Source organism: Hylobates moloch, unplaced genomic scaffold (assembly GCF_009828535.3).
Source record: "Hylobates moloch isolate HMO894 unplaced genomic scaffold, HMol_V3 SCAFFOLD_13, whole genome shotgun sequence".
NCBI classification, from domain to species: Eukaryota; Metazoa; Chordata; class Mammalia; order Primates; family Hylobatidae; genus Hylobates; species Hylobates moloch.
Window position 1 is genome coordinate 31,792,028 of NW_026652288.1, and position 23,693 is coordinate 31,815,720.

At 40.9% G+C, this 23,693-nt stretch overlaps 1 protein-coding gene across 6 annotated transcripts in view; it reads left to right on the forward strand.

The window, feature by feature from the left end:
• Positions 1-23,693, forward strand: part of SPAST (spastin) — an 89,275-nt gene that overhangs the window by 12,879 nt on the left and 52,703 nt on the right. For 2 of the 6 annotated variants that reach the window (XM_032172628.2, XM_032172632.2), the window contains exons 2-4: positions 6,755-6,841; positions 8,761-8,844; positions 18,727-18,822. In XM_032172628.2, the coding sequence (XP_032028519.1) occupies positions 6,755-6,841; positions 8,761-8,844; positions 18,727-18,822 (267 nt within the window). The remainder of the gene's footprint in view (positions 1-6,754; positions 6,842-8,760; positions 8,845-18,726; positions 18,823-23,693) is intronic. The other 4 variants (XM_032172630.2, XM_032753185.2, XM_032172629.2 and 1 more) reach the window with 3 other exon arrangements.

The window sequence follows — 23,693 nt, forward strand, 5'->3', positions numbered from 1 at the left end:
AAAAAAAGTATCTTTTCGTTTTTTTCCAACTCATGTACACCCACCACCCCAACCCTGCTTTTTTTTTTCTGACGTTGGGTCTTGCTCTGTCACCCAGGCTAGAGTGCAGTAGCACAATCTCGACTCACTTCAGCCTCTTCTTCCTGGACTCAAGCAGTCCTCCCACCTCAGCCTCCCGAGTAGCTGGGACCACAGGCGTGCACCATCATGCCTGGCTAATTTTTGTATTTTTTGTAGAGATAGGGTTTCACCATGTGTTTCACCATCTCTAACTCCTGGGCTCAGTCCACTTTTGCCTTGGCATGAGCCACTGTGTGTGGCCCACGTTTTTTATTAATGGATATTTGGATTGTTTCCATCTATTGTGAATAATGTGGCTATGAACATTGGTGTAAATAGCTGTTTAAGTCCCGGCTTTCAGTACTTTTGGATATGTACCTAGGAGTAGAATTACTGGATTATATGGTAACTTTGTATTTAAATTTTTGAACTGCCAACCTGTTTTCCATAGGAGCTGCACCATTTTGCATTCCCACCAGCAGTGTACAAGGGTTCCAGTTTCCCCACATTTGTTATTTTTCATTTCTTAAAATAATAGTCATCCTAAAGGGTATGAAGTGGTATCTCGTTGTGATTTTGATTTGCATTTATTTTTCTAATGACTTATGCTCAGCATTTTGTCATGTGCTTGTGTACCATTTGTGTATCTTCTTTGGAAAAATGTCTATTAATGTTCTTTTCTCATTTTTTAATTGGGTTGTTTTTATGTTTATCAATTTTGTAAACATTTTAAGCTGTGCATCATAACTACTCAACCCTGTCACATGGTAAGTTTGACCCAGTAAAACTTTATGTACAAAACTAGGCAGCTTACTAGATTTAATCTTAGTCCATAATTTGCTAAGGCATGCCTTAGATAATGTAGTTACACTATTAGCTAATAATTTAAACTACAAGTGGTTGTAAGTTTCTGCCACCCAAATTCTTTCTTGATTTGATGTAGTCTGGTTGGTTGAATTTGAGTGTTATTTGGAGTCATAGAGTTAAAAGAGAAATGTCTATGAGAAACTAGGAACTGTTGGGAGCTAATGTTAAAGGATTTTGGAGACCTTTTGTGCACTGGAGACCATCGGAAGATTGGATTTTCCGCTATAAATGTATCTAAAGGGTAATCAGTGTAAGTTATGGGCTGTAGTTTGCCAACCCCTACATTAAGGGATTGAAATAATTTGAATATGGGTTTCAGTTCTTGTATGGTCTGGCTCAGTTCTTTTTTTTTTTTTTAAGACAGAGTTTCGCTCTTGTCACCCAGCCTGGAGTGCAATGGCACGATCTCGGCTCATCGCAGCCTCTGCCTCCCGTGTTCAAGTGATTCTCCTGCCTCAGCCTCCCAAATAGCTGAGGCAACAGGCGTGTGCCACCACGCCTAGCTGATTTTTCTATTTTTAGTAGAGATGGGGTTTCACCATCTTGGCCAGGCTGGTCTCAAACTCCTGATCTCGTGATCCACCTGCCTCGGCCTCCCAAAGTGCTGGGATTACAGGCGTGAGCCACTGCGCCCGGCATTTTTGTGTGTGTTTTTAGTAGAGATGGGGCTTCACCGTGTTAGCCAGAATGGTCTTGATCGCCTGACCTCGTGATTCGCCTGCCTCGGCCTCCCAAAGTGCTGGAATTAGGGGCGTGAGCCACCACGCCCGGCTGTGGCTCAGTTCTTAACCGTTCATTCATTCAGGGTCCCAGCCAAAATCTTTTGCCACAGCTTCTCCTCCTGGGCATGCTCTGAAATTCATTTTTTGTCCATTTAGTTGCATGAGTTCGCTAAAAGCTCTGCTTAGTTTCTTCACCACTTTCAGAGTTCACAGTCATTTCAAGTAGACGAGGTCAGGAGATCGAGACAATCCTGGCCAACATGGTGAAACTCCGTCTCTACTAACAATACAAAACTTAGCTGGGCGTGGTGGCAGGCACCTGTAGTCCCGGCTACTCAGGAGGCTGAGGCAGGAAAATTGCTTGAACCCGAGAGGCAGAGGTTGCAGTAAGCCGAGATCATACCATTATACTCCAGCCTGGGCGACAGAGTGAGACTCTGTCAAAAAAAAAAAAAAAAAGAAAAGTGCTCCAAATGCTGGGCTCATCTCTGCTAGCTTCTCTCCTTTTTATATTTCAATAAGTTTTAAAATAATAACCATCCTAATGGGCTTGATATGGTCCCTCCTTTCTAAATTTTGGTAATTTTCGTTGTTTTGGAAACTCGCTAATCCCTTCAAACAGATGTTTCTACAACTTTTTTTTCTAGTTCTCTCTCTCTCTCTTTTTTTTTTTTTTTTTTTTTTTAAACAGTCTCTCTCTCAGTGGCGCGATCTCCCTCACTGCAACCTCTCCCTCCTGGATTCAAGCAGCGATTCTCCTGCCTCAGCCTCCCAAATAGCTGGGAGTACAGGCACCCACCCCTATGTCCAGCTAATGTTTGTATTTTTAGTAGAAATTGGGTTTCACCATGTTGACCAGGCTGGTCTCAAACTCCTGACCCCAGGTGATCCGCCTGCCTCAGCCTTCCAAAGTGCTGGGATTACAGGCGTGAGCCACCGCACCTGGCTCTTACTATGGTAAGAGCATCTTACTATGGTAATCAGAATTTTAGTGCTGATGTTATAATCCAAGCCCAAATGGATATTCTTATACATTAAATGTTGGAATATCATGCTTGTTAAAAATCAGATCTAGGCCGGGCACGGTGGCTCACGCCTGTAATCCCAGCACTTTGGGAGGCCGAGGCAGGTGGATCACGAGGTGAGGAGATCGAGACCATCCTGGCTAACACAGTGAAACCCCGTCTCTACTAAAAATACAAAAAATTAGCCGGGCGAGGTGGCGGGCCCCTGTAGTCCCAGCTACCGAGGAGGCTGAGGCAGGAGAATGGCGTGAACCCGGGGGGGCGGAGCCTGCAGTGAGCCGAGATCACGCCACTGCACTCCAGCCTGGGCCACAGCGAGACTCTGTCTCAAAAAAAAAAAAAAAAAAATCAAATCTGCTGGGCACGGTGGCTCACGCCTGTTATCCCAGCACTTTGGGAGGCCCAGGCAGGTGGATCCCCTGAGATCAGGAGTTCGAGACCAGCCTGACCAACATGGAGAAACCCTGTCTTTACTAAAAATACAAAATTAGCCGGGCATGGTGGCACGTGCCTTTAATCCCAGCTACTCGGGAGGCAGGAGAATTGCTTGAACCTGTGAGGCGGAGGTTGCAGTGAGCTGAGATCGCGCCATTGTACTCCGGCCTGGGCAACGAGCGAAATTCCGTCTCAAAAAAAAAAAAAAAAAAAAAATCAGATCTATCCCTCTGATTTTATCTTCACTGCATGTCATATAAATGGAAGCATGTAGTATGTAGCCTTTTGTGTCTCGCTTCTCTCCCTTTGCAAAATATTTTTGAGATTTATCCATTTTCCTACATATGTCAGTAGTTTGTTTCTTTTTAATGCTGAACAGTATTCCATGTGTGGAGATACCACAATTTGTTACTCCATTCACTAAATGATTTGGGTTGTTTCCTGTTTTTTTTGTTGTTGTTGTTGTTTATTTATTTATTTTTTTTGAGATGGAGTCATGTTCTGTTGCTCAGGCTGGAGTGCAGTGGCACATTTGCAGCTCACTGCAACCTCTGCCTCCCTGGTTCAAGTGATTCTCCTGCCTCAGCCTCCTGAGTAGCTGTGATTACAGGTGCCCGCCACCATGCCCAGCTAATTTTTGTGTTTTTAGTAGAGATGGGGTTTCACCATGTTGATCAGGCTGGTCTTGAACTCCGCCCTCCTTGGCCTCCCAAAATGCTGGGATTACAGGTGTGAGCCACCATGCCCATCCTCCTGTTTTTAACTTTTATGAGTAAAGGTACTGTAAATTCATGTACAGGTCTTAGAAGTTTGCATTTTTCTTGGGTAAATATGTAGAAGAAGAGATTGTTGACTCATGTGGTAAATATATGTTTAATGTCATAAGAAACTACCAAACTGTTTTTCTAACTGGGTACCATTTTGTTTCCTACCAGCAAATATATGAAAGGTCCATTACCCTTTGTCTTGTAATATTTTGGTATTTTTATGTTCTTTTTTTTTTTGCCATTCAAAATTGGGTGCATTGTTGTATCTTTGGGTTTTAATTTGTACTTCCCTAACAACTAATGATGTGGAGCATCTTTTTATACACTTATTTGCCAATTGTGTCTCAATTCTTTGGCAATACTTATATTTGACTCTGCCTACTATATCTATCTATCTATCTATCTATAGTTTTGTTTTTTTGTTTTTTTTTTGAGATGAAGTCGTGCTCTGTTGACCAGGCTGGATGTAGTGGCATGATCTTGGCTCACTGCAACCTCAACCTCTGCCTCCCAGCTTCAAGCAATTCTCTTGCCTCAGCCTCCTGAGTAGCTGGGACTATAGACACATGCCACCATGCCCAGCTAATTTTTGTATTTTTAGTAGAGGTGGAGTTCTGTCATGTTGTCCAGGCTGGTCTTCAACTCCTGACTTCAGGTGACCCGCCTGCCTCAGCCTCCCAAAAGTGCTGGGATTACAGGCATGACCCACCGTGCCCAGCTGGAATAAGCAATCTTAAAAAGCAGTTTGTTGATTTCTGGTGAATAGAGAAAGTGTGACAAACTATGACTCAATAGTTGTATTTCTTTTTTTTTTTTTTTTTTGAGACAGAGTCTTGCTGTGTCGCCCAGGCTGGTATGCAGTGGCTCACTGCAAGCTCTGCCTCCCGGATTCACGCCATTCTCCTGCCTCAGCCTCCGGAGTAGCTGGGACTACAGGCGCCCACCACCATGCCTGGCTAATGTGTTTTTTGTATTTTTAGTAGAGACGGGGTTTCACTGTGTTAGCCAGGATGGTCTCCATCTCTTGATCTCCTGATCCACCCGTCTTGGCCTCCCAAAGTGTTGGGATTACAGGTGTGAGCCACCACGCCCTGCCGATTTATCTTCTAATTTAACTGAAAACCAATTTATTTGATTCAGTGAAATGGTGTCAAGCTGTAGTAGTGTTAATTAATTGAAACATTTGGTACCTTGAAATGTTAAATGCCAAATTAAATCTTTTTAATGAAATCTTTTTTTTTTTTTTTTTTGAGATGGAGTCTTGCTCTGTCGCCCAGGCTGGAGTGCAGTGGTGCAATCTCGGCTCACTGCAAGCTCCACCTCCCGGGTTTATGCCATTCTCCTGCCTCAGCCTCCCATGTAGCTGGGACTACAGGCGCCCGCCACCATGCCCGGCTAATTTTTGTTGTATTTTTCATAGAGACAGGGTTTCACCGTGTTGGTCAGGATGGTCTCAATCTCCTGACCTCGTGATCCGCCCGCTCGGCCTCCCAAAGTGCTGGGATTACAGGCATGAGCCACCACACCTACTAAAAATACAAAAATTAGGTGTGGTGGTGGGCCCCTGTAATCCCAGCACTTTGGGAGACCAGGGCAGGAGGATTACTTGAGCCTAGGAGTTAAAGACCACCCTGGGCAACATGGCAAGACCCTATCTCTACAAAAGAAATACACAGACATTAGCTAAGTGTGGTGGCACATGCCTGTAGTCTTAGCTACTCGGGAGGCCAAGGGAAGAGGATCAGTCACTTGAGCCCAGGAGTTGGAGGGTGCAGTGAGCTAGGATCGTGCCCCTGCACTTCAGTGTGGGTGACAGCAAGACTCTTTTTAAAAAAAAAAAAAATGAGGCCGGGAGCGGTGGCTCACCTCTGTAATCCGAGCACTTTGAGAGGCCAAGGCGGGTGGATCACCTGAGTTCAAGATAAGCCTGGCCAACATGGTGAAAACCCCATCTTTATACTTAAATTACAAAAACTAGCAGGGTGTGATGGTGCACACCTGTAACCCCAGCTACTCTGGAGGCTGAGACAGCAGAATCGCTTGAACCTGGGAGTCGGAGGTTGCAATGAGCCGAGATCGCAACACTGCACTCCAGCCTAGGCGACAGAGCGGGACTCTGTCTCAAAAAGAAAAGAAAAGAAAAAAAGTCTAAGAAAGTTAATTTTCATTCAGACAAATGTTCAAAAATAATAGAAATAAAACAAAAATTAAAATTAATTTTCAAATATAATGTGATTTGAGTATAACGATCACTTTACAGAAGTTTTTCTACATACTTTTTGATTATGCTGAGTTTTTAGGTCCTTTTAAAGCTTAACTTGTATCAGGAATTAATGTTTTAAACTAGTTGTTGGGTTCAAAGAAAATAGAAATGTGTTATTAAATGCCATACTTGTAACCTCATATACCAGTTCTCGTGATGCAATCAATTGTTAAATAAAAACTTCCTCTAGAGAGGAGGCACCCAACAATGAACACATTATATCAGATTTGAATATGAGATTAAACAATGCTTTTTGTTTCATTGTTATTGAAAATCATATTTGTATTTTTCAAAAGTATGTATACTTAAAAATTCCTAAATAAAATGTCTTTCTGTAATACAGCATTTTAGTGGTTATAAGGATCAATACCATGAGCTGATAAGCAAAATAGGACTCACGGCCCTAAAATGTTGACAAACATCATGACCATATTCCCCATATTGGAGTTACATATACACATTACAATGATAAAAATACTAAGAAGTTATGTAGTAATGTTTCTCAGACTTACTTGTTTACAACCCTATTTTTTATGTATTATCTCTTAACAGCATGATTTGCAATATTTAGTGTACTCTTCATAAGATCTATACAAATAATTTTTTATTTTAAAGCAGGACAGAAGGAGCAAGCTGTGGAATGGTATAAGAAAGGTATTGAAGAACTGGAAAAAGGAATAGCTGTTATAGTTACAGGACAAGGTAAGATTATATTTGTTTATAGCCATCCCAAATTATAATATATTCACATGATCATCCAGATTTCAGATCTATTTATTTATGTATTTATTTTTCTTTCTTTTCTTTTCTTTTCTTTTTTTTTTTTTTTGGGGGACAGGGTCTTGCCTCTGTTACCCAGGCTGGAGTGCAGTGATGTGATCATAGCTCACTGCAACCTCAAACTTCCGGGCTCAAGTGATCCTCCTGCCTCTGCTTCCTGTGTAGCTGGGACCACAGGCACACACTACCACACTTAACTAATTATTATTATTATTACTATTTTTTGAGACGGTGTCTCGCTCTGTTGCCCAGGCTGTAGCGCAATGGTGCGATCTCGGCTCACTGCAATCTCCGCCTCCCGGATTCAGGCGATTCTCCTGCCTGAGCCTCCTGAGTAGCTGGGATTACAGGTGTGTGCCACCGTGCCCAGCTAATTTTTGTATTTTTAGTGAAGATGGGATTTTGCCATGTTGGCCAGGCTGGTTTCGAACTCCTGATCTCAAGTGATCTGCCCACCTCAGCCTCCCAAAGTGGTGGGAGTACAGGCGTGAGCCACTGTGGGCCACACTTGGCTAATTAAAAAAAAATTTTTTGTAGAGACAGGGTCTCACTATGTTTCTTCAGCTGATCTTAAACTTCTGGCCTCAAGTGATCCTCCTGTCTCAGCTTTCCAAAGTTCTGGGATTACAGGCATGAGCCACTGCACCCAGCCAGATTGTATTTACCTTAATAAATGTATTTGGGCCAGGCGCAGTGGCTCACGCCTGTAATCCCAGCACTTTGGGAGGCCGAGGTGGGCGAATCACCTGGGATCAGGAGTTCGAGACCAGCCTGATCAACATGGAGAAACCCTGTCTCTACTAAAAATTCAAAATTAGCCAGGCATGGTGTCGCGCACCTGTAATCCCAGCTACTTGGGAGGCTGAGGCAGGAGAATCGCTTGGACCCAGGAGGCGGAGGTTGCGGTGAGCCAAGATCACGCCATTGCACTCCAGCCTGGGCAACAAGAGTGAAACTCTGTCTCAAAAAGAAAGAAAAGAAAAACAGTATTTCATTGAATTAAAAATGCCTTGTATTATACCAGTAAGAGTAAAAAACAATTTAATTAAAGTATGATATATGCTCTTTTCATCACTTAGAATTTGAATTTTAATCTTATTGAAGAGGCTGTTTTAGTTTTATTTAGACATAGATATAACAACAACATTAATATCTATGACCAAATTGGTGCATGCATGGGCAATGAAAAACTATGTTGTGACTGCAGCCTGGTGGATAGCATTAGTAAGTTAGCATTGGTTGTAAAATGAATCCCAATTTCAAAGATTTTGAAACGTGGGGAAAAAATGTTTTAGATTCCATGAAATAAGACCTGAAATCTATGAAATACCACAGTAGGTTGGAAACCATCATGAGAAACTGTAACTGTTTTTTTTTTTTTTTTTGTATCTATTATTTGTATTCTTTGAGACAGGGTCTCACCCTGTTGCCCAGGCTGGAATGCTGTGATGTGGTCACCTCTCACTGCAACATCCACCTCCTGGGGCTGAAGTGATCCTCCCACCTCACCCTCCCATGCTCAGCTAATTTTTTTTTTTAAGTAGAGACCAGGTCTATTTATGTTGCCCAGGCTGGTCTTGAACTCCTGAGCTCAAGTGATTCTCCTGCTTTGTCTGCCCAAAGTGCTGGGATTACAGAAGTGAGCCACAACACCTGGCCTGAAGATAGTATTTTTAAAATTTCTTTTCTTTCTTTTGGGTATAAATTTTCTTCTTTTAAAAAAAAAAAAAAATTTCTATATAAAGACTGTGACTCCCCATGAAAGTAGTTTGGGTAATAATTTATCTAGAAACAATATTAGTTGGGAAATGTAGATATTTTAATTAATTTTTTTCTTTCAGGTGAACAGTGTGAAAGAGCTAGACGTCTTCAAGCTAAAATGATGACTAATTTGGTTATGGCCAAGGACCGCTTACAACTTCTAGGTATCAATTAATGTATAATTTGATGTGGGACGCATTGGAAATGTGTGTTCAATGAAACTTTAATTTGTAGAAAGAAATAGATCAGTGATTGAAAATGTGGTCCAGGCTTTTTAACATAAAGAAAATGTGTAACATATACAAAAACAGAAGAGCATAATGGACTTCTTTTTCTTTTTTTTTTTTTTTTTGAGATGGACTCTTACTCTGTCGCCCAGGCTGGAGTGCAGTGGTGCGATCTTGGCTCGCTGCAAGCTCCGCCTCCCAGGTTCACGCCATTCTCCTGCCTCAGCCTCCTGAGTAGCTGGGACTACAGGCACCCGCCACCATGCCCCGCTGATTTTTTTGTACTTTTAGTAGAGACGGGGTTTCACCATGTTAGCCAGAATGGTTTCGATCTCCTGACCTCGTGGTCCACCCGCCTTGGCCTCCCAAAGTGCTGGGGTTACAGGCGTGAGCCAACGCACCTAGCCGAGCATAATGAACTTCTAATTATTCTTCTCTCAGCATTGATAGTTATCACCTCACTGTCAGTCTTTTTTTTTTTTTTTTTTTTTTTTTTTTTGAGATGGAGTCTCGCTCTGTCGCCCAGGCTGGAGTGCAGTGGTGCAATCTCCGCTCACTGCAAGCTCCGCCTCCTGGGTTCATGCCATTCTCCTGCCTCAGCCTCTCCGAGTAGCTGGGACTACAGGCGCCCGCCACCACGCCCAGCTAATTTTTTGTATTTTTAGTAGAGACAGGGTTTCACCGTGGTCTCAATCTCCTGACCTCGTGATCTGCCCACCTTGGCCTCTCAAAGTGCTAGGATTACAAGTGTGAGCCACCGCGCCCGGCTGTCAGTCTTGATTTATTTATACCAAGGGCTAGCAAACTGCAGCTGATGGGCCAACCCATTTCACTGCCTATTATTATAAATAACGTTTTATTGGCACACAGCCATTCCTTTCCTTTCGGTATTGTCTGTGGCTTTCATGCTACGGTGACAGAATTGAATAGTTGATAAAGAAACAACACTGCCCTCAAAACCTAACATATTTACTGTCTGGCCCTGAAAAAGCCTGCCATCTTCACTTGACATCCCACTTCACTGTCCCCCAACTTCATATTATTTTGAAACAAATTCTTGACTTTTTTTCCATTTATAAATATTTCATATTATGCCTCTGAAAGATAAGGATGTCAAAATAAAATCACAGAAATGCCATTATTGCACCTAAAAAGTAACTCCAAATTTCTTTTAACATTATCCAAAAAAACTGACCCCCTGAAAATGCTATTTCCAAATTTCTAATTTTCTCAAAATTTAATAATTTTTACTATTTTTAATAATTTGTATCAGGATCTTAAAAAGATCCATATGTCTCTTTTAATGTACAAGTGCATCTGTTTTTCATTTTCTTCCAATTTATTTGTTGATGAAACCAGGTCTTTGTCACGTAGTATTTCCTACAGTCTGACTTTTGCTATATGCATCTTTTGTGGTATCTTTTAACATGTTCTTCTTTCCTCCCCCATTAAATGATAGTTGGATATAGAGCCTTGATCACATTGAAAGTTGATTTTTATTTTTATTTTTTATATTTATGTATTTATTTATTTTCTTTTTTTTGAGACGGAGTCTTGCTCTGTCGCCCAGGCTGGAGTGCAGTGGCGCACTCTCGGCTCACTGCAAGCTCCGCCTCCCGGGTTCACGCCATTCTCCTGCCTCAGCCTCCGAGTAGCTGGGACTACAGGCGCCCGCCACCACGCCCGGCTAATTTTTTGTATTTTTAGTAGAGACGGGGTTTCACTGTGGTCTTGATCTCCTGACCTCGTGATCCGCCCTCCTCGGCCTCCTAAAGTGCTGGGATTACAAGCGTGAGCCACAGCGCCCGGCCTATTTATTTATTTTTTGAGATGGAGTCTCGCTCTGTCGCCCAAGCTGGAGTGCAGTGGCGCAATCTCGGCTCACTGCAAGCTCCACTTCCTGGGTTCATGCCATTCTCCTGCCTCAGCCTCTCCGAGTAGCTGGGACTACAGGCGCCCGCCACCACGCCCGGCTAATTTTTTGTATTTTTAGTAGAGACGGGATTTCACCGTGGTCTCAATCTCCTGACCTCATGATCCGCCCACCTCGGCCTCCCAAAGTGCTGGGATTACAAGCGTGAGCCACCGCGCCCAGCCATGTCTGGGTCTTTTTTATCTAATTTGTAATATGAAGCTGCTATTATTATTATTATTATTATTTGAGATGGAGTCTTGCTTTGTTGCCCAGGCTGGAGTGCAGTGGTGCAATCTCGGCTCAGTGCACCCTCCACCTGCTGGGTTCAAGCTATTCTCATGACTCAGTCTCCCGAGTAGCTGGGATTACAGGGGCCCACTACCACACCTAATTTTTGTATTTTTAGTAGGGACAGGGTTTCACCATGTTGGCCAGGCTGGTCTCAAACTCCTGACTTCAAGTGATCCGTCCACCTCAGCCTCCTAAAGTGCTGGGATAGGCTGGGTGTGGTGGCTCACGCCTGTAATCCCAGCACTTTGGGAGGCCAAGGTGGGCACATCACGAGGTCAGGAGATTGAGACCATCCTGGCTAACACGGTGAAACCCTGTCTGTACTAAAAAAAATACAAAAAATTAGCCGGGCATGGTGGCGGGCACCTGTAGTCCCAGCCACTCGGGAGGCTGAGGCAGGAGAATAGTGTGAACCTGGGAGGCGGAGCTTGCAGTGAGCAGAGATCATGCCACTGCACTCCAGGCTGGGTGAAAGAGTGAGACTCTGTCTCAGAAAAAAAAAAAAATAATAATAATAATAATAATAAAGTGCTGGGATTACAGGCATGAGCCACCATACCCAGCTGAAGCTAATATTATTAGCTAATAATAATATCTCATATTTTTGACCATTGAATTATTAAAGGAACCTAAACCATAGTAGTAAGTGCTTTAAAAATGTTGGTTTTTATTTATCTGTTTACCTGACTGTAATCACCTCCTTTGCTTAGGTAGAAAGATATATTCATATACACATACATATACATTTTATTCATTCATTCATTTACTCCTATATGGTCATTGTGTTTGTGGGGTTTTTGCCCCCACATAGTTAAAAAAGCAGCCGTTACTGCTTTCAGATGAATAACGAGGTAGTGTTCCCTGGCTTCTGTGGCTGACAGGATTTGCCTTCTTCTTTTCTAAATGGAGGTTATTACTGTTTCAAATATAATTAAATAGTGTATTAAAGTTTGTTGCAGTAAAATAATTGATGGTTCTAATTGGTACTTTCTACGTGTTTTATCTTTAAAGCTTTTCAGTGTATATATAAAGTATTGTATATTATCATACAGAGTAAATTTGTGGAGCATTTTGTAACATCTTTCAAAGTTAAGAGTTGGTTTTTATGTATTGTTTGATGTTATGATATAGGACATTAGAAGTATTAATATCAGTTAGAGACTCATCTTTGAATGTGACTTTGTACTTTCTTATTTGTGTTAGTAGAGGAGAGAACAAAAAGAAGATGTGTAATGTAATATGACACTAGGCATTTAAAGATTTAATGTTTTGGATGTTTTAAAGTTGGTGTCTGTTTTCACCCTCAAAAATGCTATTTACCTATTTATGAAATATCTTACTTTAAAAGCGAGGAGTGGTAGATGGGAAAGGTGACATCGGTCGGACGCGGTGGCTCACACCTGTAATCGCAGCACTTTGGGAGGCCAAGGCGGGCAGATCACCTGAGGTCAGGAGTTCAAGACCAGTCTGGTAACATGGTGAAACCTCGTCTCTACTAAAAATAGAAAAAATTAGCCAGGCTGGTGGTGCGCACCTGTAATCCCAGCTACTCAGGAGGCTGAGTCAGGAGAATGGCTTGAACCCAGAAAGTGGAGGTTGCAATGAGCTGACATGGCGCCACTGCACTCCAGACTGGGTGACAGAGAGACTCCGTCTAAAAAAAAAAAAAAAAAAGACCAGGCACTGTGGCTCACACCTGTAATTCCAGCACTTTGGGAGACTGAGGCGAGCACATCACTTGAGGTCAGGAGTTCGAGACCAGCCTGGGTGCCTGGGCAACATAGTGAAACCCCATCTCTATACTAAAAATACAAAAAATAGCCAGGCGTGGTGGCGGGCATCTGTAATCTTGCCTGCTTGGGAGGTTGAGGCAGGAGAATTGCTTGAGCCTGGGAGGCAGAGGTTGCAGTAAGCAGAGACCACACCACTACACTCTAGCCTGGATGACAGAGTGAGACTTTGTCTCAAAACAAAAACAAACAAGAAACCCAAACCACCTCTTGTCTACTCCTAATCTCCCTTACTGTGTTTCACTTATTTTTTTCCCATATATTTATCACCTTCTAATAAACTGTGTAACTTATTTTTTATGTTTGTTATCTACTATCTGTCTTCTCCCTGTTGGAATATAAACTCTATGGAGGAGGGATCCTTATCTATATCCCAAGTGCCTACAACAGTGTCTAGCACATGCTAGTTACCAAATAAATATTTGCTGAGTTAATAAGTCATTTATAACCCTTGGCACTATACCTGATACAGAGTAGGGCCTTAATAAATGAATGTTAAATGAAGCTGTGTTAACATATATATATATATAAAACAGCCAGGTATACCAATTTGCTGACATCAAAATTATCTTTTCATCTATTGCAGGTTTTACAGTTAAGCTTTGCTCTAAGGTTCACTATCACTAAGCCAAAAATAAATAATATACATATCTTTTCCCATTTTTAACAGAGAGGCTACATCCTCTCAAACCAGTCTGTATTAGGAATTCCCAGGATCTTTCTCCCCATTCTCTATCCTAATTAGATACCTATCTGGCACCACATCTCTGAAAAACTCCAGTTTTTAACCAGCACATAATAAACAAATATGTGTTACTGTTAATACACATTTGTACACAAGTCATTTTTATTGTCTTAGGTATATCCACTCCCAGACCTTTTGAGTTACTGAAAGACAGGAATATGTGATGTGACCTCTTTTTTCTTTTTTTTGAGACGGAGTCTTGCCCTGTCACCCAGGCCAGAGTGCAATGGCACGATCTCGGCTCACTGCAACCTCTGCCTCCCGGGTTCAAGTGATTATCCTGCCTCCTCATCCTGAGTAGCTGGGATTACAGGTGGCCCTAGTTTTGGTTTTTGCTTTTAAACAGGATGGTCTACTCTTTGAGAAGTTGCCATGAGTTAGCCATGATGATACCTGGGATAATAATGGTCCACAGAGAAGTAAGAGCCAATACAAAGCCTTAAGAGAATGTACCTGGTATGTTTGTGAAGCAGCAAAGAGGCCAGTGTGTCCCAGCAAGGAGATTATAGTAGAGACGAAGTCTGAGAACTCATGGGGAGAGGGATTGTGACAACACGCAGGGCTGTAAAGGCCACCATGAGGACTTGAGCTTTTACCGCCTGTCAAATGGGGAGCAGTTACAAAGATTTTTAAGAAAGCAGCCCGGTGCAGTGGCTCATGCCTGTAATCCCAGCTCTTTGGGAGGTTGAGGTGGGTGGATCACCTGAGGTCAGGAGTTCGAGATCAGCCTGGCCAACATGGCAAAACCTTGTCTTTACTAAAAATAGAAAAATTAGCTGCGTGTGGTGGGCATGCTTGTAATCCCAAATACTCGGGAGGCTGAGGCAGGAGAATCACTTGAACCCCGGAGGCAGAGGTTGCAGTGAGCCAAGATTGCGCCACTGCCCTCCAGCCTGGACAACAGAGAGAGACTCCGTCTGAAACAAAACCAAAAAAAAAAAAAAAGATTTTTAGGAAAGGAATGAAATACTCTGACTTAAATTTTAGAAGGATCACTCTGGTTGCTATGTTGCATTATAGACTCTAAGGGTAGAACCAGGGAGAGCAATTAGGATACTGTTACAGTAATCTAGGAGAGAAGCGATAGAGGCTTGCACCAGGGTAGTATCAGGAGAAATAGTAACAAGTGGTTGGATTATGATTATACTTGAAGATCAAACAACTGGATTTGCTGATAGATTGGATACAATGGTCCTCTCTTTATGGATCTCATAATACAGTAGGAGAAACAGACACAAAAATAGTCATCACTACAGGATGGGGATTAGAAATATTTTGTAAGAGTGTAAAAGCTGCTAATAAAGCTTCCTTGTGTGACAAAGCTGATTAAAGAAGAGAAAGCTTCCTAGAAGTGAAACCTAAAGTATACACTTAGATAAATGAATAAAAGTTATGAAAGAATGTGAGGGCTGGGCACAGTGGCTCATGCCTGTAATCCTAGCACTTTGGGAGGTTGAGTCGGGTGTGTTGCTTGAGTCCAGGAGTTTGAAACCAGCCTGGACAACATACTGAGACCCCATGTCTAAATTAAAAAATATATATATATGTATATATAGTCAGGAGTGGTGATGTGCACCTGTAGTCCTAGCTACTTACTTGGGAGGCTGAGGCAGGAGGATCGCTTGAGCTCAGGAGTTCGAGACTGCAGTGAGCCATGAGTACACCACTGCACTCTAGTCTGGGTGACAGAGTGAGACCCTGTCTCAAAGAAAATAAAAAGAAAAAGAATTTGAGAAAAGATACCTCAGGAAAACGTGATGGCATGAACAAATACTCAAAGGCAAGGAAAGCATGGTGAATATGGGAGGGTGCAGTTTGAGTCATGAGGTTGGGATTGCCGAGGCATAAGAGGTATAGGCAGATCATGGATGGCCCGGTTTGTCATAGGAAGGAGCTTGGGCTCTTATCTGTGGGCAATGGGAAGCCACTAAAGGGTTTTAAGTAGAAGAGTGTTATATGGTAAGATTTTCCTCTCCAGTAGATCACTTAGATGACTGTGGGGGTTGGATGTGAGGAGGTAAAGCAGCAAGGTTACTGCCTTAATTTATATCATTGATTAATCTATACAACCCTAGTCATTCCAAAAAGAAACATTAGTCCTTTAACAGAAGTGAATTGGGTCTGGGTGCGGTGGCTCACGCCCATAATCCCAGTACTTTGGGAGGCCGAGGCGGGCAGATCACCTGAGGTCAGGAGTTTGAGACCAGTCTGGCCAACATGGCAGAACCTCGTATCTACTAAAAATACAAAAATTAGCTAGGCGTGGGGGCACCCACCTGTAATCCCAGCTACTTGGGAGGCTGAGGCAGGAGACTCCCTTGAACCCGTAAGGCAGAGGTTGCGGTGAGCTGAGATCGCACCACTGCACTCCAGCCTGGGTGACAGAATGAGACTCCGTCTCCCCAAAAAAAAAAAAAAAAAAAAAAGAAAAAATATTGGAGCAGATTCACAGAAGCTGTTTACTGTTATACTGTATATGTCTGTGACTCCGTCTCCAAGAAAAGAAAAAAAAAATGAATTGGAGCAGGTTCACAGAAGCAATGTACTGTTATACTATATGTGTCTGTTTCTACACATATAAATCTGAACTCTGTGTACACGAAAAGAAATCCTATAGCTTTTTATTCCTAGCTATAAAAACTAAGAATATAATTTGTTTCTTTTTATTACATAATGAATGGTTCTGTGAACTTTTGTTAAAATTTCATTGAGAGTATTAATTCACATTTATGTACAAATGTCTACATTTACAAATCAGTGTATTTTCTGATTTATGCTTTTACTGAGACAAAGGGTTTCTGTCTCAGCATCGTCATTTAAAGAGTTTATCGGCCGGGCGTGGTGGCTCACGCCTGTAATCCCAGCACTTTGGGAGGCCGAGGCGGGCGGATCACGAGGTCAGGAGATCGAGACCATCCTGGCTAACACAGTGAAACCCCGTCTCTACTAAAAATACAAAAAATTAGCCGGGCGAGGTGGTGGGCGCCTGTATTCCCAGCTACTGGGGAGGCTGAGGCAGGAGAATGGCGTGAACCCCGGGGGGCGGAGCCTGCAGTGAGCCGAGATTGCGCCACTGCACTCCAGCCTGGGCGACAGCAAGACTCTGTCTCAAAAAAAAAAAAAAAAAGAGTTTATCATTGAGAAAAATCAGATGACCAACCTGTTAGCTCAAAAAATAAATAAATAAATAAAAAACCTCCAAGGTATATTGTATCAGCCAGTTCTAGGATACAAAAGCCATGCAGTACTTTGTGTTTTGTGCAAAAAGGGTAGCTGCTATCTGTCCCAAAGGCATGTGTGGTTGTACCATAAACCAAGCATGGTACCTGTTTGTCAAAGTTTAGAAGTGAAAGTTTAAGAGAGTTAATATATAGGTGCTGCATTTTTTCATGTATTCATTGACTTGCTGGTACAGAAGAAAAGAATCAATTATGATTCAGCACAATACTCCACTTGGGGAAGAGAGTGCAGCAGTGGTGTAGAGTAGCAGGGATCAAACTGCTACCTTCTTGGGCTTCAGTTGCTAGACTTAAGAGACCCAGATCTTGGGAGGGTTTTTTGTTGTTATTTGATGTGGGGGTAGGGTTGAAATACTCCCTTTTAATTGATTAATATAAAACATAGGTAATGTAGACATATGTCACAAAATTTTAAAAAGTTTGAGTATGAAAAGCATCCATCCCATTTTATGCCCCGGCTACCCATTTCCCCTCCCTAGAGGCAGCTGTTATTATCAATTTCTCTGGGTCCTTTTTAGAGGTAATCTTTTTGTATGCAACTGTGCACATGTGTGTTTAAACAAATGGTAGGGTACTGTATATACATACAGTTACTGCAGTATGCTTATTTGACTTTGCTTTATTGCTTTTATTTTTTGCCTGACATATGTTAATGTGGCCAAATACGGCGTTTCCCAGACACTCCTTATAGTTTCGTTCTGTGCTACTTTAAATGCTGTTCTCCTTTCCTGACATGTCTTTTTTTTTTTTTTTTTTTGAGACAGAGTCTCTCTCTGTCACCCAGGCTGGAGTGCAGCGGCACGATCTCAGCTCACTGCAACCTCCACCTCCCCGGTTTAAGCCATTCCCCTGCCTCGGCCTCTCTAGTAGTTGGGACTACAGGCACGTGCCACCATGCCTGGCTAATTTTTTGTTTGTTTGTTTGTTTTAGTAGAGATGGGGTTTCACCGTGTTAGCCAGGATTGCCTCAATCTTCTGACCTGGTGATCTGCCTGCCTCGGCCTCCCAAAGTGCTGGGATTACAGGTGTGAGCCACTGCGCCTGGCTGTCCTTTCTTTTAATCTTTTCAAATTCTAGCCCACTTGCTCTGTAGAGCTTTTTCAGTGATCTTTCTTTTGTACTATGCAGTCTTTTAAAAAATATACAGTTTTATTATAAGTTGCCAATTATATTTAATAAATACCTAAATGGTAGAAACTGTGATTCATTTTTTAATCTCCATAGGGCCAGGAACTGTGGCTCATGCCTGTAATCCCCGCACTTTGGGAGGCTAAGGCGGGAGGATCGCTTAAGGCCAGGGGCTTGAGCCCAGCCTGTGGAATATATTGAGATCCTGTCTCTACAAAAAATAAATTAGCTGGGCATAGTGGTGTGTGTATGTAGTGTCAACTACTCAGGAGACTGAGGCAGGAGGATCACTTGAGCCCAGGGAGTTGAGGCCACAGTGAGCCATGATGGTGCCACTATACTCCAGCCTGGGTGACAGAGCAAGACCAAGACGAATAATAATCTCCATGGTATTTGTTTTGGACATATTAGATATTCAGTAAATATTTTCTGGTGATGATAGTGATATCTAACTGCCTCAGGTTACCTAACCTGAATAAGGCATATTTTTAACATAGCCATTCACTTGTTAATTTCTGTTATTTTCGTGACTTCGTTTTTACTAATTATATTTTAAAAGATAATTTTATATAAATGCAAAAACTTTTTTATCATGTAACAATCTGGTAACACCTTGAGTAATTTTTCATTTCACATGCACATTTTATTTGTTCATTATCTTTTTTCTTTTTGTTTATTTTTTCTTTGTTTTTTACCTTCTCTGTTGCATAGAGAAGATGCAACCAGTTTTGCCATTTTCCAAGTCACAAACGGACGTCTATAATGACAGTACTAACTTGGCATGCCGCAATGGACATCTCCAGTCAGGTGGGTTTAGGTTAACTAACATAAAATAATAAAGCTTGCATGCAAAGTAAGAGTCTTACTTAACCTGATAATGTTGATTTGATTTTATAATGGTAGATTTAATTGTTCATGTTTTCACAGGGCTATGTTGAAAATATAGTACCTTTATCATTCATAGTATATAAACATGCAACAAATAAGGTATAGTCATTCTAAACTTGATTTATTTGCATATTTTGCAACCTCTGATTTTTCAGATTATAAAATATGAAGGTGTTCATTTCCATAAGTGATTAAAATAATCTTTTTTTCTGTTGTGGCTTTTGTGTTTTTATATGGATAGCTATACTGATTTTTTTCATGAAATACTGTTTTCTAAGACACATTTTAATTTTTTATTATCAATTTTTATTGCATATCAATTTTCATATATACTGTATCTGAATGTTTTATAGTACTTGATGGAAGAAATTTGAAGCTTCACATAGGAGAAACATTACAGTATTATTTACTATGGATTAACTCTGTCCTTGATAAATTTTTGGATATCAACTTCTACAGAAAATTAAATGTCTTTCTGTTTTGTTTTCTTTGGGTGGGGGACTCTCCATTTCTTAGGTTCTCTGAAATCTGAGCTAGCTTTTTATTTAATTAAAACTTTTTTTTAGTTGACAGATAATGTACATGTTCATGGGGTACACAGTGATGTTTTGATACATATAGTATATAGTGATTAGATCAAGGTAATTATCATTTCCATTATCCCAAACATTTATCGTTCTTTGTGTTGGAAACATTCAGTATCTTCCTTCTAGCTATTTGAAATGATATAATATATTATATTGTTACCTATAATCATCCTGCAGTGGTGTCGAACAGTGGAACTTACTCTTTCTATCTAGCTATAACTTTGTATCCTTTTCCTACCCTTCTCAGCCTCTGGTGTCCTCTGTTCTACTTTTTATTTCTATGAGATTAACTTTTTTAAAATAATATTCTGTATGTATATATACCACATTTTCTGTATTCATTCATGTGTTCTTGGACACCTAGGTTGATTCTGTTTCTTGGCTGTTGTGAATAATGCTGTAGTAAACATGGGGTGTAGATGTCTGTTTGATATAATGATTTTCTTTCCTTTGGATAAATTCCCAATAGTGGGATTGGTGGGTCATATGGTAGTTCTATTTGTAGTTTTCGAGGAACCTCCATACCCTTCTCCATAGTAGCTGTACTAGTTTAGATTCCCAAAAGTAGTGTATAAGAGTTCACTTTCTCCACATGCTCACCAGTGTTTGGTACTTTTTTTGTCTTTTTGATAATAGCCATCCTAACTGGGTAAGCTACGTTGTTGTGGTTTTGATTTGCATTTCCCTCATAATTAATGACGTTGAGCATTTTTTCATATCTTTGTTTTCGACAGATCAGCTAGTTTTATTGGTGACTTTTTTTTTTTTTTTTTTAGCAATAGTTTCATGCGCAGGGCTTAAATTATATTAAATATTACTTTGTTGAAATTATAGCGGAACAACCTTAGGTTAGGCTATAAAACAACTGCCTTCTTTTTCTTTCGGTATAATAATTATATATATGTATTTTTAATTATACTTTAAGTTCTAGGGTACATGTGCACAATGTGCAGGATTGTTACATATATATACATGTGCCATGTTGGTGTGCTGCACCCATTAACTTGTCATTTACATTAGGTATATCTCCTAATGCTATCCCTCCCCTCTCCCCACGACAGGCCCCAGTGTGTGATGTTCCCCACCCTGTGTCCACGTGTTCTCATTGTTCAATTCCCACCTATGAGTGAGAACATACGGTGATTGGTTTTCTGTCCTTGCAATAGTTTGCTCAGAATGATGGTTTCCAGCTTCATCCATGTCCCTACAAAGGACATGAACTCATCCTCTTTTAAGGCCACATAGTATTCCATGGTGTATATGTGCCACATTTTCTTAATCCAGTCTATCATTGATGGACATTTGCGTTGATTCCAAGTCTTTGCTATTGTGAATAGTGCCGCAGTAAACATACATGTGCATGTGTCTTTATAGCAGCATGATTTATAATCCTTTGGGTGTATACCCAGTAATGGGATGGCTGGGTCAAATGGTATTTCTAGTTCTAGATCCTTGAGGAATCACCACACTGTCTTCCACAATGATTGAACTAGTTTACATTCCCATCAACAGTATAAAAGTGTTCCTATTTCTCCACATCCTCTCCAGCACCTGTTGTTTCCTGACTTTTTAATGATCGCCATTCCAACTGGTGTGAGATGGTATCTCACTGTGGTTTTGATTTGCATTTCTCTGATGATGATGAGCATTTTTTCATGTGTCTGTTAGCTGCATAAATGTCTTCTTTTGAAAAGTGTCTGTTCATATCCTTCTCCCACTTTTTGATGGGGTTGTTTGATTTTTTCTTGTAAATTTGTGTAAGTTATTTGTAGATTCTGGATATTACCCCTTTGTCAGATGGGTAGATTGCAAAAATTTTCTCCCATTTTGTAGGTTGCCTGTTCACTCTGATGGTAGTTTTTTTTTTTTTTTTTTTTTTGCTGTGCAGAAGCTCTTTAGTTTAATTAGATCCCATTTGTCAATTTTGGCTTTTGTTGCCATTGCTTTTGGTGTTTTAGGCATGAAGTCCTTGCCCATGTCTATGTCCTGAATGGTATTGCCTAGATTTTCTTCTAGGGTTTTTATAGTTTTAGAACTAACATTTAAGTCTTTAATCCATCTTGAATTAATTTTTGTATAAGGTGTAAGGAAGGGATCCAGTTTCAGCTTTCTACATTTGGCTAGCCAGTTTTCCCAGCACCATTTATTAAATAGGAAATCCTTTCCCCATTTCTTGTTTTTGTCAGGTTTGTCAAAGATCAGATGGTTGTAGATGTGTGGTATTATTTCTGAGGGCTGTGTTCTGTTCCATTGGTCTATATCTCTGTTTTGGTATCAGTACCATGCTGTTTTGATTACTGTAGCCTCATAGTATAGTTTGAAGTCAGGTAGCGTGATGATGCCTCCAGCTTTGTTCTTTTTGGCTTAGGACTGTCTTGGCAATGTGGGCTCTTTTTTGGTTCCACATGAACTTTAAAGTAGTTTTTTCCAGTTCTGTGAAGAAAGTCGTTTGTAGCTTGATGGGGATGGCATTAAATCTGTAAATTACCTTGGGCAGCGTGGCCGTTTTCATGATATTGATTCTTCCTACCCATGAGCATGGAATGTTCTTCCATTTGTCTGTGTCTTCTTTTACTTCATTGAGCAGTGGTTTGTAGTTCTCCTTGAGGAGGTCCTTCACATCCCTTGTAAGTTGGATTCCTAGGTATTTTATTCTCTTTGAAGCAATTGTGAATGGCAGTTCACTCATGATTTGGCTCTCTGTTCGTCTGTTATTGATGTATAGGAATGCTTGTGATTTTTGCACATTGATTTTGTATCCTGAGACTTTGCTGAAGTTGCTTATCAGCTTAAGGAGATTTTGGGCTGAGACGATGGGATTTTCTAAATATACAATCATGTCATCTGCAAACAGGGACAATTTGACTTCCTCTTTTCCTAATTGAATACCCTTTATTTCTTTCTCCTGCCTGATTGCCCTGGCCAGAACTTCCAACACTATGTTGAATAGGAGTGGTGAGAGAGGGCATCCCTGTCTTGTGCCAGTTTTCAGAGGGAATGCTCCCAGTTTTTGCGCATTCAGTATGATATTGGCTGTGGGTTTGTCATAAATAGCTCTTATTATTTTGAGATACATCCCATCAATACCTAATTTATTGAGAGTTTTTAGCATGAAGGGCTGTTGAATTTTGTTGAAGGCCTTTTCTGCATCTATTGATATAATCATGTGGTTTTTGTCTTTGGTTCTGTTTATATGATGGATTGCGTTTATTGATTTGCATATTTTGAAGCAGCCTTGCATCCCAGGAATGAAGCCAACTTGATCATGGTAGATAAGCTTTTTGATGTGCTGCTGGATTCGGTTTGCCAGTATTTTATTGAGGATTTTTGTGTCGATGTTCATCAGGGATATTGGTCTAAAATTCTATTTGTTGTATCTCTGCCAGGCTTTGGTATCAGGATGATGCTGGCCTCATAAAATGAGTTAGGGAGGATTCCCTCTTTTTCTATTGATTGGAATAGTTTCAGAAGGAATGGTACCAGCTCCTCTTTATACCTCTGGTAGAATTCAGCTGTGAATCCATCTGGTCCTGGACTTTTTTTGGTTAGTAGGCTATTAATTATTGCCTCAGTTTCAGAGCCTGTTATCGATCTATTCAGGGATTCAGCTTCTTCGTGGTTTAGTCTTGGGAGGCTGTATGTGTCCAGGAATTTATCCATTTCTTCTAGATTTTCTAGTTTGTGTAGAGGTGTTTATAGTATTCTCTGATGGTAGTTTGCATTTCTGTGGGATCAGTGGTGATATCCCCTTTATCATTTTTTATTGCGTCTATTTGATTCTTCTCTCTTTTCTTCTTTATTAGTCTTGCTAGCGGTGTATCAGTTTTGTTGATCTTTTAAACCAGCTCCTGGATTCATTGATTTTTTTGAAAGGTTTTTTGTGTCTCTCTCTCCTTCAGTTCTGCTCTGATCTTAGTTATTTTGCTTAGTTATTTCTGCTAGCTTTTGAATGTGTTTGCTCTTGCTTCTCTAGTTCTTTTAATGATGATGTTAGGGTGTCAATTTTAGATCTTTCCTGTTTTCTCTTGTGGGCATTTAGTGCTATAAATTTCCCTACACACTGCTTTAAATGTGTCCCAGAGATTCTGGTATGTTGTGTCTTTGTTCTCGTTGGTTTCAAAGAACATCTTTATTTCTGCCTTCATTTCGTTATATACCCAGTAGTCATTCAGGAGCAGGTTGTTCAGTTTCCATGTAGTTGAG